Raw genomic sequence first — 17,930 nt, 5'->3', positions numbered from 1 at the left:
TAGTTGTTTCAGATCTAGTCATGACCCAGAGTTGATGAAGTTCCTTCCGGGAGCAATCAATGAGAAATAAGTCATCTTGTTTTGATATTTGCAGTTCATCTTTTAGGCAAATTTTGAAACTGCTGAAATGCTTGTGTTAGCTAAATAATTTCTCCAGATTTTTCAAAATACTGATCAGCAGTATTACACTTACGGTATTGCACACAACGCATGGACAAACCAATTTGTGATATCCCATAGACAATTATTTTAATTTTGAATACCCCAATGAAACCATCACATATAATCGACCAACAAATGGAAGAACACCAGCTTCTACTGTCAGACGTATAAATGATGCACAAAAACCATGCATACGCCATTTTCCACAACTAAACTGGTGTTTATAATGAATAAACAATGATATGATGTAATACTGAAATAATGTCTGTATAATATCTGTCCACCATAACCACCCCTAAAGGCTATATCTATCGTCACTCCTTCATACAAGGTACTCATCATTGCCCATAATCTTATGCTCTCAGGATTAAATTGGTTATCTCTTGCTGGATTAGATAGCATCAGAATACACAAGGCCATTTGAGAGGAAAGCGGAGGATAGAAAAAGATAAGATGGGATTTAAATTAACGAAATTAAAGGACAGTTGAAGAGAGTGAGGGGTAGAAATCCTTAGAGGAAAATGAGAATGGAAGGAAAACAGAGAAAAACATTCAGGAGTAAAAGTCAACAAATAAGAGAAATGTTGAAGGTCAAAGATGGATGGAATAGTTCAAAAGAGACAGATAGAATGAGGTGATGAGGTAGATAAGATCGAGTCAGAAATATAGACGGGGAATGGAGGGGGTGAAATGGAAAGCATGAGTGAGGCAGATGGATGGAGGGAGAGAGGAAAAGACTGAAAAGGGAGAGGTATGCATTGGGTCATTATGGAAGAATGTTAATATGATTAGTGAATGACTCTGACCTCGCTGTCTGGGACTGGTGCCTGGCTGGTCTGATGACCGCTGAACGTCTGTTAGACATAAAAACATGCACACACGCAAAAAATAGAATATAAAGTAGAAAACATACATCAGACACATAAGCCAGAATGAACACACACACACACAGTGCACGCAAGAATGAACAAACCATCTTACATTAACTTAAAAGTACAGAAGCATGTTTGAATAGACATTAAATAAACACACATACATAGACTCCCTCACTGGCATGTGTGATTTGTGTCTTGTTTCTGCCAGCAGGGCAGAATGAGTCAACATGTCATGACTTATTTTCTGTTTTTAACATGCATGATTCCCTATAGTCTGGCCTCATAAAGTTTGGGTTAAGATCCAGAACGGTTCATGGATCTGTAGTTGTCAGGTCTTTACATGACTACCTCTTTAATTTGTTTGTGCCTGAATCCCAGGGTGAGAGACAGAATTCGTCTTGTATGTCCTGACATGAAAAGCCTAGGAAGCCTTAATTCCATGATTTATCTCTCTGTACATTAGCCAGTAACCTTACTAAAATTTACTGTGGTCTGCTAGTACAGATCTGACAGCACAGCTGGCATCTGTTGCATGGAGGTAAAAAAAAAAAAAAGTTTTGCTGAACAACTAACCAGAGAGACTATAAGTGAGAAAGTGCTGAAAGGTGAGCATGGTGAGCCTTTTCAAAACTGCCCATTATCTCTAGCCACCTGCATGACCACATTAGTTGAGCCGACCAGTTCACCATGAAACAGCTCAGTTGACGATTGAGGCATCATATCATAGCCATAGAAAATCTTATATGAAGTTATGGTGTGCTGTGAACACACAGTGGAAATGTTTGCATATAAAATGGGAGAACGTGTGTTTCGGGTGCTTCAGTTTCCTCCCACAGTCCAGAGAACATGCAGGGTAAATTGGCAACTTTAATTGGCCCATACGCGTGAATGTAAGTGTGAAAGGTTCTCTGGGCTGTACAGTGTGTGTTAGCCATGTAATGTACTGGCATCATGTCCAGGGTGTACCCACCTTCACACCTACAGTAATGTGAGGTGGGATAGGACCCAGCTTAAACTCGATCCTACGCAGGATAGTGGATCACGTTCAATTAGAAATAAAATAATGGGTACTACACGAAAGCGGCAATTCTCAGCTTTAATTAAAGTTGTTTTAATCAATACTGAGTGCATAGCAATTTTAACACAGCGCCCAAATTGCAATGGTTTAAAAGTAATTGGAAACTTGGCTACTACATGTTTCTTGGACAGCTGTGTGTTGTTTCAATGGTAGTTCCCACACAGAAGAGCTCACGTATATGAAGAGTTAACAGGTAACCAGGCCAGTCAAGAAGATAATATTGAGGCTCAACTTCAGTAGAGTTCTGGAACAAAGTTCTACGGACTGACGAAACAGAAATCACTCTCTGTCAATATGATGAAAAGTGGAAAGTGTGGAGAAAAAAAGGAACACCTCATGACCCAAAGCCACCACTTCATCTGTCAAACGTGGTGGTGGTTCTGTTATGGTTTGGGCATGTATGGCTGCTAGTGGAACTAGCAAAGTGGAATTTGATGATTTCAGTACTAACGGAAGCAGCTGGACGATTGCAGATGTATACAGGACAATTCTGTGCTCAGATTCAGTCAGATGGATCAAAACTCATTGTTCGACATTTCATCATTCAGCAGGAGTACAGTCTGTCAAAGCAACTACAGTGCTTTTCAGGGTGAAGAGCTGGATTATCTTCGACTGGCTGAGTCAATCATCTGATGTCAGTCCAACTGAGCATGCTCCTACAGATCCAAGCCCTGCATGTGTGTTTTTAGGCATGTGCAGCAGAGGGCCATATCAATATCACATGCAGAAATAGAAATTATCTTTTAATTTAGCGTGAAACCCTCTCTTGTTGCAGTGCTGTGTGCAGACACGGTTGGAATAATATAGTTATCTATGTAGAGGTCACATTCTTTGAAAACCTATCTGCGGTTGTGGACATGGCTGTGTGTTTAACTGTGTGTGTGTGTGTGTGTGTGTGTGTGTGTGTGTGTGTGTGTGTGTGTGTGTGTGTGTGTGCGTGTGTTTGTGTGTGTTTGTGTTTTCCTTTCAGGTATAGCTCATGGGTCTTCATGTCCTTACGTATTATCAAATCTAGATTTCTATTTAGCTCTCATGACTTCTATGCAGGCTTTGAGAAAGATGCCAACAGGCAAACATACAGACAAATACACAAACCCTTGTCCAGGTATGTGTGTAAAGAGTGATGAGTTTTGGTCCAATGGAGAGTGTTATCACGACTGGCCACTGCACTGTGGACAGGACAGATAGCTAACTGCCTTGCACTTGTGTGTGTACATGTTTTTTTTTTTTTAGATTGTTGGCTCAGCTGTGTTGTCGAGGACATAAACACCTCTGTGTGTCAAATATGTGTACCTGTGTGCACGCTGTGTACACACTTTTGTCAGTGTGTCAGCATGCGAGGATAAAGTACGTGCATGTGTGTGTATTTGGAGATTGTCAGCGATTCTTAAAGCAGCATGCAGCTCCTGAGCTTCTGAGAGAGAAATATCAGACGTTGAAATACGGTGAGTCATATGGTAGATAAGAAATACTGAGAGCTGGAGAGGAAAAGAGGGAGGGGGAGGGATTGAGAGACATACAGTAGTAAGAGTCAGTGTGTTTCAAAATACGAGCAGGTTTAAGAAACTCAAGAGGTGTCAAACGATAGTGAGTGAGAGAGTGGGAGACTGAGAGTCAACTTAAAGTCACACAGTGAAAAGAGGGTGTGCTGGAAACCTGAGGAGAGGAAGATGTTGAGGAACATCAGGAACGCAAACAACCTCTTGCTGAATACTTTAAAGCTGGAGACGGTGTCTTTTTTATTTATATAAAATACCAGCTACCCTCTAGCTAAGACACTGAATTGGTTATTATTGGTTATTATAATATGTTTTCTAACATGAATCTATGGTATTGATTGTGGTCACTAGTTGGAATTATTCTTAATTATTCCCCGTTTCGACAGGGAAAGGACGCTCATGGGCCACGGTTGCTAGTAGCTAAGGCCAAATGAGAAGACAGAAATCTGAAGGATACGGGAACGTCCACATAACCAGGATGAGGAACAAAGATAAAATTTCCGTATAAGGCATCAGCCATTTCAGATGGATCTCAGGACAGACTGAGTAAATGTATAAAAAGCTTGTGCAACTGCTGATCGGGGTTAATCATCCCTGAGTGGTGGAGAGCCATATGCATATGTAATTTGTACAATGAATGAAGAGATATTGTGTCGTGGCGTCTGGGACTCTGTTGTTTGGAACACATCTCACTTTAAGTAGTCTACTTAATGGAGAATTTCCACAACAAGGTCTTCAGCTTACCAGCGCTGCCCGTAAGAGAATTTGATAGTCCATGCTGTCTAGGTATGTGTGTATAGAGTAAGGACTAATACTTTGATAGATTATGTATGTTTGTTTAACATACCACCGTGCATATAGAATCTAATATACAGTACATTTATTTATAAAAATATACCACTTATATAAGATTTTAACATGTTTCTCTGTTTAATTTTTTACTTATTGCAACTGTTATATTTTTCTTTATATATTTATTTTTCTCTTGTATTTCCCTGTCACCACAGATGAACTTGGATGCTGTGCCAATAAAGCAAATTGAAATTGAAAGGGAAAGAGATGTCTAGAGAGAAATTGCTATCTTTAAAAAGGGGGAAGAGTGTGTGTCAGGGAAAGATTCAGTTAGAGTTGTACAGAAATAAAGAGGTATTTCAAGTCACATGCTGAGATACTGAGAGAGGGCAAGCTTTTGTAACAATGGCATTTCAATACAGCTGTCCAAAATGCTGACTGAAAGAAAGTCAGTTTCACTTAATGTTTTCTATGATAAAGAATAGACATACGGCTAAAATGCTAGGAATTTTCATTCCAAGTCAGTGTAACTAGTGAGGCAGAGAAAGCTTTTCAAGTTCCACTGTGCTCTGTATTTTGTGGTACTCCATACAGCTCACTTCATATTTTTTCCAACCCAGTAACATTTAGGCCTTTCCATTTAATACTCAAATTTTCACAGTTTGCCAACTTTACCTGAAAGAGCTCTTCATTAAATTAGGCTTAATGGACAGGAAATCACTGACCTGCTTTGGTGATTTTTAATAGTTTTAAAGTAAAACAGGGATAGACAGTAAAGTGATTTTAAAAAGAAAGTAAATTGAGTTAGAGCTAAAACTCTTGTGTGTAATGCATCCACAAAAAAAGTCACACACAAACTACTGCACATTGGAACCTAGCTATGACTGTACAAAAACTGAAATGTGATCATCTTTAAGCACTTTATGATAAGCTTAAAAAATGTGGTTTTGCACCATTTAAGATACATAAGGTTTTGCAGAGAACATCCAGCATTACAAAATTAAGCATAGGTGGTCTCCATCTTAAAATCTGGCAGGTTTGCAGTGCGGTCTCCTTTTTATTTCCTCTGGTAGCGAAGGAATTGTCCCATTGGTCACTTTTAAATGGAGAGATTTGTTTCCAATTGCTAACTCAAAACTAGCCAACCTCTTCAGTGAAGATGTCTCAATAGTATTTGGGAATTCAGGCCAAGTTCCTCACACGCTCTCTCTGTCCCTCACATGCTCTCTCTCTGTCTCTCTCTCACACACACGCACGCACGCAGGCACGCACACACACACACACACACACGCATGCTTTCTCTTTACCTCTCCCTCTTCTTTCCCGTCTCTTTCCTCCCATCTGTGAGTTCAGATGAACAGAAGTCTCCCGGGGCTTTTCATTGGCCAAGCTCCACACTAAGAGGCGAGCTAATTGGCCAGCTGGGGCCCAGCCGGTTGTTGGAGACAGGGCATTGGCCGAGAGAAGGGTCAAGTGACATGTCATTGGTCAGATTGGCTGGTAACCTGGCAACACTTCAGGCTTTCCCTCTTGAGAAATGCCTGAGAAGAAAAAAACAGAGAAAGACTGCTGAACATAATTTGGCAACAGCTTTTCTGAAAATTTGTCAGTTAATTTGCAGCTTCTTAGAGATATAAAAGTGTGTATTTTTGGGATTTGCAAGTCCTTGGAGTCCTTGTGTGAATTTGTAAATAACCCTCAATCATTAGGTCCTAACTTGTTTGAGACACTGTGTCACCAATCTAAACAGGCCATGAAGTCAAAGCCAACTGGTTACCATGACAAGCAAGTGTGTGTATGTGTGTGTGTGTTTGTGTGTGTGTGTGCTTTTGAATTTCTTTGAGTTGGCATTTGATTTTTATCTGTTATTCTTGCATTATGTTAAGATAAGATCATATAAAAACAGCACTGAATGAAGTTTACCTGTTTTGCTCCCTGCAATTGTCCTTCATCCTCTGTGCGACTTGAATCCGCTGTTTACCTTCTCTTTCTCCATCCACCATCTTTTGCTCTTTAATTTCTCTCTCCACTTTCCTTCAGTACTGTCCAATCCATACATCTGTTTGTCTCCCAAAATCAAGCTCTACAGTGGATGCTTGTGACAGTTGCACAGATCCTCCAACATTAACACCAAATCGTTCCGTTCATTTGCGGTGCCTCTGCTGCCTTACTGACCGAAAAGCTAATGTTACGGTAAGGACATTCAAACAGACTCAATTTTGTCCATGATTTTTCCATCTGGTGTCAAATCCAAAATGCTTTTAAACATTATTTCATGATTATCTGCACCGTTCACTAGTTTTCTCAATTTTGCACTAATGACAAGGATAACAATAACATAGTTTTACTAATAGGGCAACAGGGCATGCAATTGGTCAAATGGACAGTACATTTTAGGAACACCTACCATCTGAAGTACAAGCATGAGTGTGTGAGTCCTTTTGAAGGCACAGCTTCCTGCACTCCTACACCGAGTTTTTTTGATTCAAACAGATCATGTATTTTTGAGTGCAGATCAAGAATTTAATTTTTTCCCAACTTTTTACAAATTTCGCACAAACAGTGACAGTTGTACTTCTTAGTCAAGGTTAGGGAATGATTGTTGTTGTGGTTAAGAGACTCCCATGTTTGCAGTTGGTAGCAGATGTGATGCAAACAGCAGTCTTCTGTGTAAGAGTAACACCCCTTGTCCACCCCAGTCTTGTCCTTATGAGGTGGTCTGGCACTACAACAATGTGACACCACTTCCACCTTTACTTCTGCATTATTCACAAAACCACAAGAGGTTCTGGTTAGGAAACATAGACATAAGCGATTTTTAATGTTTAGCGAATGACAAAATGCTATCATTTTTCTGGTGAGGAAAGTCTCTACGGTCAGAGAAAGAGAGACACAATCTTTCACTCTCTTTCTCTCCCTCACTGTAGGTTAATATCAGTCCACCTTCATCTTTTTATTAAGTAGCAGAGTGAGCTAATCCAGAGGAAATGAGAGGTTGAGGTTAGTCACCAAAGATTAGTCTGGTCCCAGGACATCAAACGTTCCATTCCCACCCAGGAGATAATCATAGCCAGGTAAGCCAGGAAATTAAGTGACTGCCTTTCAGAGGGTTTCTAATCCCCATCCTGCTCTCTCCTTACATTTCTCATTCTTTCCCACCCATCCTACTTTTTCTTTTCTCCCCCTCCTCCCATCCCCCCTCTACCCCACCTGGACTTGAGCTAAGTCTACATCCTGGCGGCCAATCTGCAACAGACTGCTTGTGTCTGCAAGAAAACTTCCATCTCTATTTCTAAGAGGGTATGTGATAGATGACACTATCCACCTTTGTACCGAAGGTATTATCTGACCTTTCAGCCAAGTTACAGCTTTCCGACAAATTGAAAACTGTTCAATGATGTTTCTCATCTCACTGTCAGGATTTTGGAGAATTTTGTGTGTACAGCATACTCATAATCACACCGTATTAGCCCAACCTTTTCAAATACATTGTGAAATAGGGAAAGTATGCTCTTCTGAGCAGTTTTAGATCAATTTCTGGAGAAAGTTGACTACTAGAAAAGAGAGGGTTTCTTAGAGGTCATGTGACATAGGTCAGAAAAGCCTTAAGCTTTAAGGACTTTCCAAGACTTTTAAAAAAATGGAGGAGATGAGAAGGGAAAAGAACAAGGTAAAGATGGCAAAGACAAGATATAAAAGATGTTGAGACTGGAAATGTATGGCAGAGGAGACAATAGGAGGGAAGAGGTCAAGACTTTCATGAGATTTGAAGACATAAAAAATATAGGAAATATAGGAAAGGATCAGAAGACACCCCGGCCATCACTACCCCCCAACTGAAGCCAATCATCTGAAAGAGGAAAAGAGTATGTGAGGGAGGCAGAAAGAGAAAGTGTCACTTTCATCCTATTACTGGTCCATCTCACCTGCAACTGTAGCCATCTGCTCCCACTGCCGCACAATCACACACACTCACACAAGTACAAAACGTATATATTTTCAGCCTCATATTCAGCACATGCATACATTCTCTCTCTCAAACACACAGGTTCACACAGTAGAAAGGTGGCTGTGCCGCTCTTATGTGCTTATGCTCTTATGCTAAGTCCTGCTCCTGAGATATCATACAGAAATAAATAAATAATCCAAGAATCCACAAATAGAAACCCAGCAGAGATTTTCCTACCTAAGGCGGTGACATTATAAAAATGGCAGAGGGGGTAAAAATTTACCCACGTCTCATCTTTGCTGTCTCCGTCCTCTCACCCATCATCTCTACTTCTCTGTCAGGTAAATTGTGTCCCCTTTAACCCCTACCTCTTTTCACTCTCCCATATTTCTCTCTCTCCTCCACTCTAGCAGTCGTCATTGGAATTCACCTTTTTTTGTTACCCATAATCCTCAAAGGGGAACTTTTTTAAGTCGGGAAGTTTGGGGTAGAGAGAAGGAGTGAGACACAGATGGAAAGTGGGAGGGTGGAGGAAGAGGGATATACTATCTGGGTGGTAGGGAGGGGGCTTAGAGGTAACCAAATTATCTGGCTTCACTTTTTCAGCTCTTCTCCTCCCCATCCTTCTCTCTGTCCCTCTATATATACCATCACCCCGACTCTTTCTTTCTCTCTCTGGCCCCTTATCAACTCCCCACCTTGCACTTTCAAGGACAAGCTTAACTGTTATGAACACTAAAGATTGGATAAACTTGTGTGTGTGTGTGTGTGTGTTGGTTTAAATGTATGTGTGATTCTGTGTCTGTTCCAGCTTCCATCTTGCATATATAATATGTGTCCGTGCCATTGCATGGATCTGTATTCGGTGCTATGTGCGCACACATGAATATTATGCATGTTTGTACATATGTACAAATGTGTGTGTGTTTATTTTTCCTATGGTTTTACAGCAGAGACTAATCCCAGCCTCTCTGCTATCGCCTTACCTCTTACTATCATGTATTTATTTATTTCCCCATCTCTCTCTCTCCCACCACACTCACTGTTTCCCTTCTCTCTCTCCCTCTTTCACTTCTATGATTTTCTAATTTTATCTTCCTAAAGTATAAATGTATCTATAAAATATACACATGCAAAAATAGCAGCATTTTGAAACTGCAAGGGCACAGTAAGGTCATATTTCACTGTGCAGGATCAGAATTTTTTAACACATCCACATACTGGGGATTCAGTTCCCATTTAAGGACAAAAAATTTGTCCTCCCCAAAAGAAAACCATTCAGTGGTGCTTTCGTAACTAACTTGTTTCTAACTATTTCAAACAAAGTCTGGAGTGTTTGCCCATTTAGTGCAGTATGTTTGGGCTGGTGTGAAAGCTGTCTGCTGAAGTCTGGTGCAGACCAAGCAACCAGAGGCAGTGTCATTCCACTTCCAAGCTGACTTTGGTGCCGTTCCTTTGTGGTCTAAAAACAAAGCAAGAAATCCTCAGAACTGTGTGAGAGAAGCTATGTGATTTTAGCATAAAATGGCTTAACTTCTGTTAAATCAACCTGCTGATCATAAACTATTGAGAAAGTGATCTCTCAATCTATATAAGCATGAACAGCCTAGTTTCATACAAGGTCATTTGTTAACCATGGTAACATGCCAGAAAGTGAGAATTTGCTAAACCAGAAGTGTGTCTGGCTTGCGTCTCAGGGTCTATTTTTGATGTTCCCCAATAAACAGTGAAACAAGTAAACAGTACATCACTAGTTATGACATAAAACCAGTGTAAACACAAATCCAACCACAACTACAATTCCACAATGTATCGTTCCCTTTCCCCTTCCTCCTCACCAAATGAGTCATGTTTTGGTTCCTGGTTAGGGTTAGGGTTGAGGTTATGCCTGTAGTGGTTAGGGTTAAGGTAAGTTTCCAGGGAATTAATATGAGTTAGTGCAATGTCCTCTTAAGTGACAAAAACAAATCCGTGTGTTTCAGCAGGTGTGTGTGTTGTGTGTCTACTGCAAGTTGGCTGGGATGTCGCATGCTTGATAACTTTTAAATGCCATGTAAAAAAAAGAGGAATTAATTTGATTGATAGGTCTACATACTGATATGCATACAAACACACCCACACACAAACCTAATATGCAGTCTCTTCCACTCCCTCACAGACCTACACTAAATAAACAGGATATGCTTTGCATTAAGTAGTATTAATCGCTTTATTCATGGAAGATGCTCTAAGCTGCATGCTTTGGGGAAAATTGACCTTCTGTGGTCTTAATTGTACCAGAGGCTCAACAGCGCTGTGACATTTAACTGTGCTCCAGTCTTAATTCTTAGTCCTTTATTCTAGTGCTTTGCTGACATTTCAGTAGGAAGAGTGTTTGTGAATAAAGATGTTTGGTGCTTCTTTGGGGCCGTAAACAAATAAGCAAATTTGCCCATGATTATTTTATTATTTCACTATCTTTCCCTGCCTTTGTTACAGACTCTCACTTTTGTTGTCTATCACGCTCATGCCTGTGGCTCTCTGTGTCTCTCAGCAGGGCCAAGTGAGGTTTTACAACCCAACAGCACAAAATGACCAGAGTGGTGTCTGTTTGCAGAGGTCTTGTTTGGGTTGTTGATCAATAGCAGTGACTCAGCGATTACTTTGCCAGGTGCTAAGATTTCTGGTTGTGAAACTTTTTTTTTTTATGTGCTCAAAGATATATTACAATTCTACAAGCAGACAAATAACAGTCTGATAGATTTTATTCCAGAGAGAAGAAAAAAACAAAGGATTGTTCTGTAACAACTGAAATTTTAAGTGTTATTTTGTCATTAAACTTTTCTTATTAATTCTGAGAAGCTTATATAGTACATTTGGTTATATATTTCCCCTTTAAAGGAATACTTAAACACTTTGGGAAAAGTTCTTGTTCACTTCCCAACCGAGTATTAGATGAGAATATCGATACCATTTGTATGTTAAATATGAAACTACAGCCAGGAGGTGGTTAGCTTAGCTTAGCATAAAGACTGGAAACAGAGGGAAAACAGCTAGCCTGGCTCTGTAAGGTAACAAAATCCACCTCCAAGCTAGAAGTTTTCACTGGTCCACGTGGTTCTAAGGAACCAAAAACTGGCAGGGTCCAAATTCTACTCAATCAAATTGGATTGGGTAGGGTGTCATTTTACTGCCTCGGGTCTTGGGTCTTTGTGTTAATATGTCCAATTCCCGGTTGGATCAGAATGGACCTGAGCGTATTGATCACATGGCACATCACAATCACAGCAGGAGAAAAGGGACAGAGTTTTGAGGCAAGAGGGACAATGAGAACTGTGAACTTCACAGCTCACTGGCTTTGTTCTGACGAGGGAACTCGCCTCGAGGAGAGTTTTTACACTTTGGTTTTTGTATGTATTAAACAAACAAGATATAACTTGTTAATTAGTGAGCTTTAGAGGTGCTGGTATATGAATTTTGTTATGTTGGGACTGAGCCAGGCTAGCTGTTTCTCTGGTTCCTCTCTTTTGTGCTAAGCTAACTGGCTCCTGACTGTAGCTTCATCTATAGACAGAAAGATATGAGAGTTGTATCGATCTGAAAGAAAATTTGTGTATTCCCCAAAATGCCCCTTTAACAAACCAGAAATCTGGTTTAGGTGATTGATGAAAGTACAAATTCTGTCAGGCTACCCGCCTACGATGCTGATGCATATCTAAAATCAAATGGAGCGATGAACAAGACATACTGTAGTTGACTTTGGCAGAACAACTGTCTCCTTAGGTCAACAAAGACTCATTAGAAGAATGATGGGCTATGGAAAGGCCTCATTAGTATAGCTCTGTGTGATTGTGTGCGTGTGTGTGTGTGTGTGGGTGTGTGTGTGCGTACGTGCGTGCGTGCGTGCGTGCGTGCGTGTGTGCGCGCGTGCGTGCGTGCGTGCGTGCGTGCGTGCGTGCGTGCGTGCGTGCGTGCGTGCGTGCGTGCGTGCGTGCGTGCGTGCGTGCGTGCGTGCGTGCGTGCGTGCGTGCGTGCGTGCGTGCGTGCGTGCGTGCGTGCGTGCGTGCGTGCGTGCGTGCGTGCGTGCGTGCGTGCGTGCGTGCGTGCGTGCGTGCGTGCGTGCGTGCGTGCGTGCGTGCGTGCGTGCGTGCGTGCGTGCGTGCGTGCGTGCGTGCGTGCGTGCGTGCGTGCGTGCGTGCGTGCGTGCGTGCGTGCGTGCGTGCGTGCGTGCGTGCGTGCGTGCGTGCGTGCGTGCGTGCGTGCGTGCGTGCGTGCGTGCGTGCGTGCGTGCGTGCGTGCGTGCGTGCGTGCGTGCGTGCGTGCGTGCGTGCGTGCGTGCGTGCGTGCGTGCGTGCGTGCGTGCGTGCGTGCGTGCGTGCGTGCGTGCGTGCGTGCGTGCGTGCGTGCGTGCGTGCGTGCGTGCGTGCGTGCGTGCGTGCGTGCGTGCGTGCGTGCGTGCGTGCGTGCGTGCGTGCGTGCGTGCGTGCGTGCGTGCGTGCGTGCGTGCGTGCGTGCGTGCGTGCGTGCGTGCGTGCGTGCGTGCGTGCGTGCGTGCGTGCGTGCGTGCGTGCGTGCGTGCGTGCGTGCGTGCGTGCGTGCGTGCGTGCGTGCGTGCGTGCGTGCGTGCGTGCGTGCGTGCGTGCGTGCGTGCGTGCATGCGTGCGTGCGTGCGTGCGTGCGTGCGTGCGTGCGTGCGTGCGTGCGTGCGTGCGTGCGTGCGTGCGTGCGTGCGTGCGTGCGTGCGTGCGTGCGTGCGTGCGTGCGTGCGTGCGTGCGTGCGTGCGTGCGTGCGTGCGTGCGTGCGTGCGTGCGTGCGTGCGTGCGTGCGTGCGTGCGTGCGTGCGTGCGTGCGTGCGTGCGTGCGTGCGTGCGTGCGTGCGTGCGTGCGTGCGTGCGTGCGTGCGTGCGTGCGTGCGTGCGTGCGTGCGTGCGTGCGTGCGTGCGTGCGTGCGTGCGTGCGTGCGTGCGTGCGTGCGTGCGTGCGTGCGTGCGTGCGTGCGTGCGTGCGTGCGTGCGTGCGTGCGTGCGTGCGTGCGTGCGTGCGTGCGTGCGTGCGTGCGTGCGTGCGTGCGTGCGTGCGTGCGTGCGTGCGTGCGTGCGTGCGTGCGTGCGTGCGTGCGTGCGTGCGTGCGTGCGTGCGTGCGTGCGTGCGTGCGTGCGTGCGTGCGTGCGTGCGTGCGTGCGTGCGTGCGTGCGTGCGTGCGTGCGTGCGTGCGTGCGTGCGTGCGTGCGTGCGTGCGTGCGTGCGTGCGTGCGTGCGTGCGTGCGTGCGTGCGTGCGTGCGTGCGTGCGTGCGTGCGTGCGTGCGTGCGTGCGTGCGTGCGTGCGTGCGTGCGTGCGTGCGTGCGTGCGTGCGTGCGTGCGTGCGTGCGTGCGTGCGTGCGTGCGTGCGTGCGTGCGTGCGTGCGTGCGTGCGTGCGTGCGTGCGTGCGTGCGTGCGTGCGTGCGTGCGTGCGTGCGTGCGTGCGTGCGTGCGTGCGTGCGTGCGTGCGTGCGTGCGTGCGTGCGTGCGTGTGTCTTGTAGCTCACGTCACACATAGGAGACAGGTGTAATATTTTTTCTCCCTCACTCGAGACTAAGATGACATATTACTAATATCATTTTGATTAACAAGGTGCATTAATCTGTTAAACACACAGAATGTGCGTGTGCAAGAGTGTGATTAAGTATGTGGTAGTGTATGCATGGATTTCCTTTTTTAAGTGGACCGCAACAGTTGGGGCAGCCCTATAAACGCAAATGTCTGTGACTGACTGACTAAGTCTGAGTGTGTGACAAAGTTACACTATTGGTCAACCAAATGCCAGGTGACTAAGTGCTGAAGTTACATCATTGGCCATTGTTCTTTCAAAATGAATTGGCGCAAACGGTTATTATTTTGTCATCAGGTGGCGTTTACAGGCTGTGTTGTCAATTCAGAGCCTTTGTCACTAGATGTAGAGACCTTTCACACCCCTTAGCGACTTTTCTTCGCAAAAGCACCTAGCAAGAAATCTAGCAACCGTCTGGTACTTTCCGTAGAAGAGTGTGAGGTCGGGCTTTCCCTCAGGCAAGAGAGAGGCACACCTCTCTATGTATCTGATTCCACTGACCGCATGACAGCTGAGATAAACTTTCTCTCTGAGGGATCATTTTACAAGTAAATATAGCCGAAATCACAGCACAGCTGTATTTCTCCATATCCATGTGAAATATTAAGAGCATGCCTGGGGTGAAATCATCACATATGGCCTTCAGTATGAACCTGTGACCAAATCCAACTAACAGCACACAGCCAGGTGTTTCTCTAAAAACCTGAAGCAGTTTTTAAAAAGTTTTTTAAAAAGAACAATTAGAAATATGGCATTTGGCATGTTTATGGGTATTTCATTGTAAATGTGCTGTATCAACTTCCTATAAGCTTCTATACTGTATATATGCATGATCTGCTGTTGTTTCCCAGTGTTTAAGCCACAACTGAGAGTGGGTCAAACAAGCCCAGTAGTACTTTTCTAGGGAGTTATGGCTCAATCCAAGGGGGCCAAACCGTGAAAACTGTATACTCTGTACGAGCAACAAAATAATATAAAAATTATTTGAGAATTGATCTTAACGATTTTATCTAGATATATCATATTAATTCATTATAATAATAATTTCAGATATTGTAGATATATTATAGCTTTTTGATTACTCTAAACAGAAAATAATTTTTAGGAAATTATAAAATCATATGGATCAAAAAATAAAGCGATTAAGTGCATCGCTTTGTTTCACAAGGGTTTAACTGTAACACTGACTGAAAGACACTTCAATCAGTTGGTCTTTATGAACATCAGAAAGATGCAAACCAAGCTAACTTTTTAAAAATCAACACAGTACAGAGTGGGAATTTCTGCCTCCAACAAACCATCTTTGGCTGAGTGTAGGGACACTGGTTAGCCATGCATATCTATTAGGCGGCAGCCAATATTTCATTTTATAGTTTTGCTAACTGTCAAAATAAATGTTGATACCACTTATAAAATGTAAAAATGAGAATATGAGATAAAGAAAGAGCTTGGATCCTGGCGTTGTGTTATAAGGGACAACTGGGCGAGGGAGGTTGTAGTGACGGGTTAGTCTGTTTTAAGTGGCGCATTGTTTCAATGGCGCACTCTGGCTATAACCCTGTTTCTTCATTACAAACCAGACACGAATTATAATATGTGAATTCACCAGGGACACTATTGCCACTGTAAAATGCACATCATCACCTGAATGGCTGCTATCTTTTGCTGTTTGCAGTCACAGGCTTCCTCAGGTGGCCCTTTCCAAACACACCCATCTGCAACTGAATGCACTCACTAACATAGACATGTGTACACACACAGGCATTAGGTATATCACACGCTGCTGTATAACACACACACACACACACACACACACACACACACACACACACACACACACACACACACACACACACATACAGGAACCGGAGCCACTTCAGAGCTGTGTTTTAATTGAGTCAGCTCAAAGTGCTGGCTGAGCGGAACGATATGTCTGATACGGATTAGAACCTGCCGTCCCTTATTCATCGATTTCTACAGGGATGGGAGGCCGGGTGGGAAGTACAATGGAGGGAGGACGGAAAGGGAGCAAAATCTTTTTCTACCGTTTTACGGAAGGAGAAAGGACACTGGGAGTGAAAGACAGACATGGACTGAGAGTAAAAGAAACATATGGAAGGAGGAAGGTACACCTAACTCCCTGTTAGTCGATAGGTGTACATAAAAACCAGAAGTGACTGATAGAGATTCCACTGTTCCTTTTTTTGCCGTGATTGATTTTAGGAAGGGAGGGGGTAGCAAGACAATTGGGGATGAGGGATGGAGGTTAATGGAAAAGAGCATGATAAAGAGAGAGTTTTAAATTCAGGGATAAGTGATGGATGGATGGATGGATGGAAAGGAGAAAGGAAGCTGGAGTAAGACAACATCATCAAGGATATAGGAGGAAAAAAGATGTTTTTGAACAGTACTCAGGAGACCTTTTATTTCATTTAAGGAGGGTTGGTTAATGAAAGGATAAGGTGAGGTGCGGACAGTGAGAGGGAGAGAGATTGAGGAATAGGATGAAAGGGAGAGGTGAGAAAGAGTGTCATGGTGTGAGGAAGAGGAGGAAGAGGGAGATGATGAAGGAGTGTCGAAGAAGATAACAAAAAGCGTTGAAGAGAGAGGAGGAAAAAAGAAAGAGACACTTCACATTTGGGCTAAGTGGTCTCATTGAGGCAGTATGCATCTGCCAAATACTCCATGTCGATCTAAATCCCTTTGAAATCCTTGACGGCTCGAGTGAAAAGGATGGGACATTTGAGCCATTATGTGTGTATGTCTGTGTAGCCGTGTGTAAGAAAGAGGGAGAAAGACTGTGTGTGTGTCAGTTCTGTAAGTGATGGGGTGGTGTGTTTTATGGGTAAATTGAAGGGTCTGATGAAAAGAGAGAGATAAGCCCCTCTTGCAGTGTGTGTGTGTGTGTGTGTGTGTGTGTGTGTGTGTGTGTGTGTGTGTGTGTGTGTCTGTGTGTGTCTGCTCCCTCTCCCTTCAGTATCAGTCTCTTCTGCTTGATTTCCGCACTCTCCTCCTTGCCTCTCCTCTGCTCGCTATGCCGTGAAATGGTTTTTCACTAGACCATTACCCCAACCAGTGTGCTACACTACTGCCAGAGTCCTCAGTGAGCACGAGGGGGTGAGTTTAAATTGTGTTTGTGTGCGCGCCTGGAGAGAGAGAAGGGTGTGTATTTGGCTGTGTTAATGTGAGAGGCTATGCATGTGTATTTGAACATTAGCTGCTCTTGAAAGATAAAGATTGTGCATGTTTTGTTTATGTGTGGGGAAAATGGATTGTGTGCACATGTAGTTACGTGGTTGCAAGTAACTTTGAGAGTGTGTGTGTGTGTGTGTGTGTGTGTGTGTGTGTGTGTGTCTGTCTGTCTGTGTGTACGTGTGAGGGAAAAAAGAGAGACTGTGTAAGATATGTCCCACAGAAGCTTGGCTGTCATAGTGTTTGCCCTGCACTGTACTCCTGTCACAGTTGTGAATGCTGAGGGTCTACTAACATCTAACTTCTCTCTCTGTCTTTCTCTCTTACACACACACACACACACACACACACACACAGCTACAGACAGACTAATACAGGCAGCTGCTCACAAACAAACGGGGCTCTTCTGCCTCTGGCTGAATGTTTTTTAGGATTGTCAAATTTTAAGCTGTAAGCATCTTTCAGTAGAACCTTATGTATTTTGTTACGTTGGCCTAAACAGTTTTCTCAAAATGTAGACACAACCTTGATTCACTGGAATTGCATTTTTTTTTTTTTTTAATATAGTGTGAGATGCTCTCTGCTATTCTTTTGAACGAAACAATATGTTTATTTATTTACTAAATTTATTGCTGCATTTATAAACAAAACTGTAACAAAGCTGCATCACAAAGGCACACTCAGAGAAGTATACACTCACAAAGATATGTTACTTTATTATGAGAAAGTGTTCTTCATGAACAAGCTTATTTGTTGTTGTTAACTTATAGCAAGTAATATTTACCATGCTTCCAACACCCACACCACAGATC

At 43.6% G+C, this 17,930-nt stretch overlaps 1 protein-coding gene across 10 annotated transcripts in view; it reads left to right on the top strand.

The window, feature by feature from the left end:
* Positions 1–17,930, top strand: part of pard3bb (par-3 family cell polarity regulator beta b) — a 219,763-nt gene that overhangs the window by 178,360 nt on the left and 23,473 nt on the right. The window contains exon 24 of one of the 10 annotated variants that reach the window (XM_040147962.1): positions 4,001–4,598. The exons of the other annotated variants lie outside the window; for them this stretch is intronic. Coding sequence (XP_040003896.1) covers positions 4,001–4,048 — 48 coding nt within the window. The 3' untranslated portion in view covers positions 4,049–4,598. Of the gene's footprint in view, positions 1–4,000; positions 4,599–17,930 lie in introns of those variants that run through there. 10 annotated transcript variants of the gene reach the window in all.

Source organism: Xiphias gladius, chromosome 16, assembly GCF_016859285.1.
Source record: "Xiphias gladius isolate SHS-SW01 ecotype Sanya breed wild chromosome 16, ASM1685928v1, whole genome shotgun sequence".
NCBI lineage: Eukaryota > Metazoa > Chordata > Actinopteri > Istiophoriformes > Xiphiidae > Xiphias > Xiphias gladius.
The sequence above is the reverse complement of the archived record's forward strand: the minus strand, read 5'-3'. Positions and strand labels throughout refer to the sequence as shown.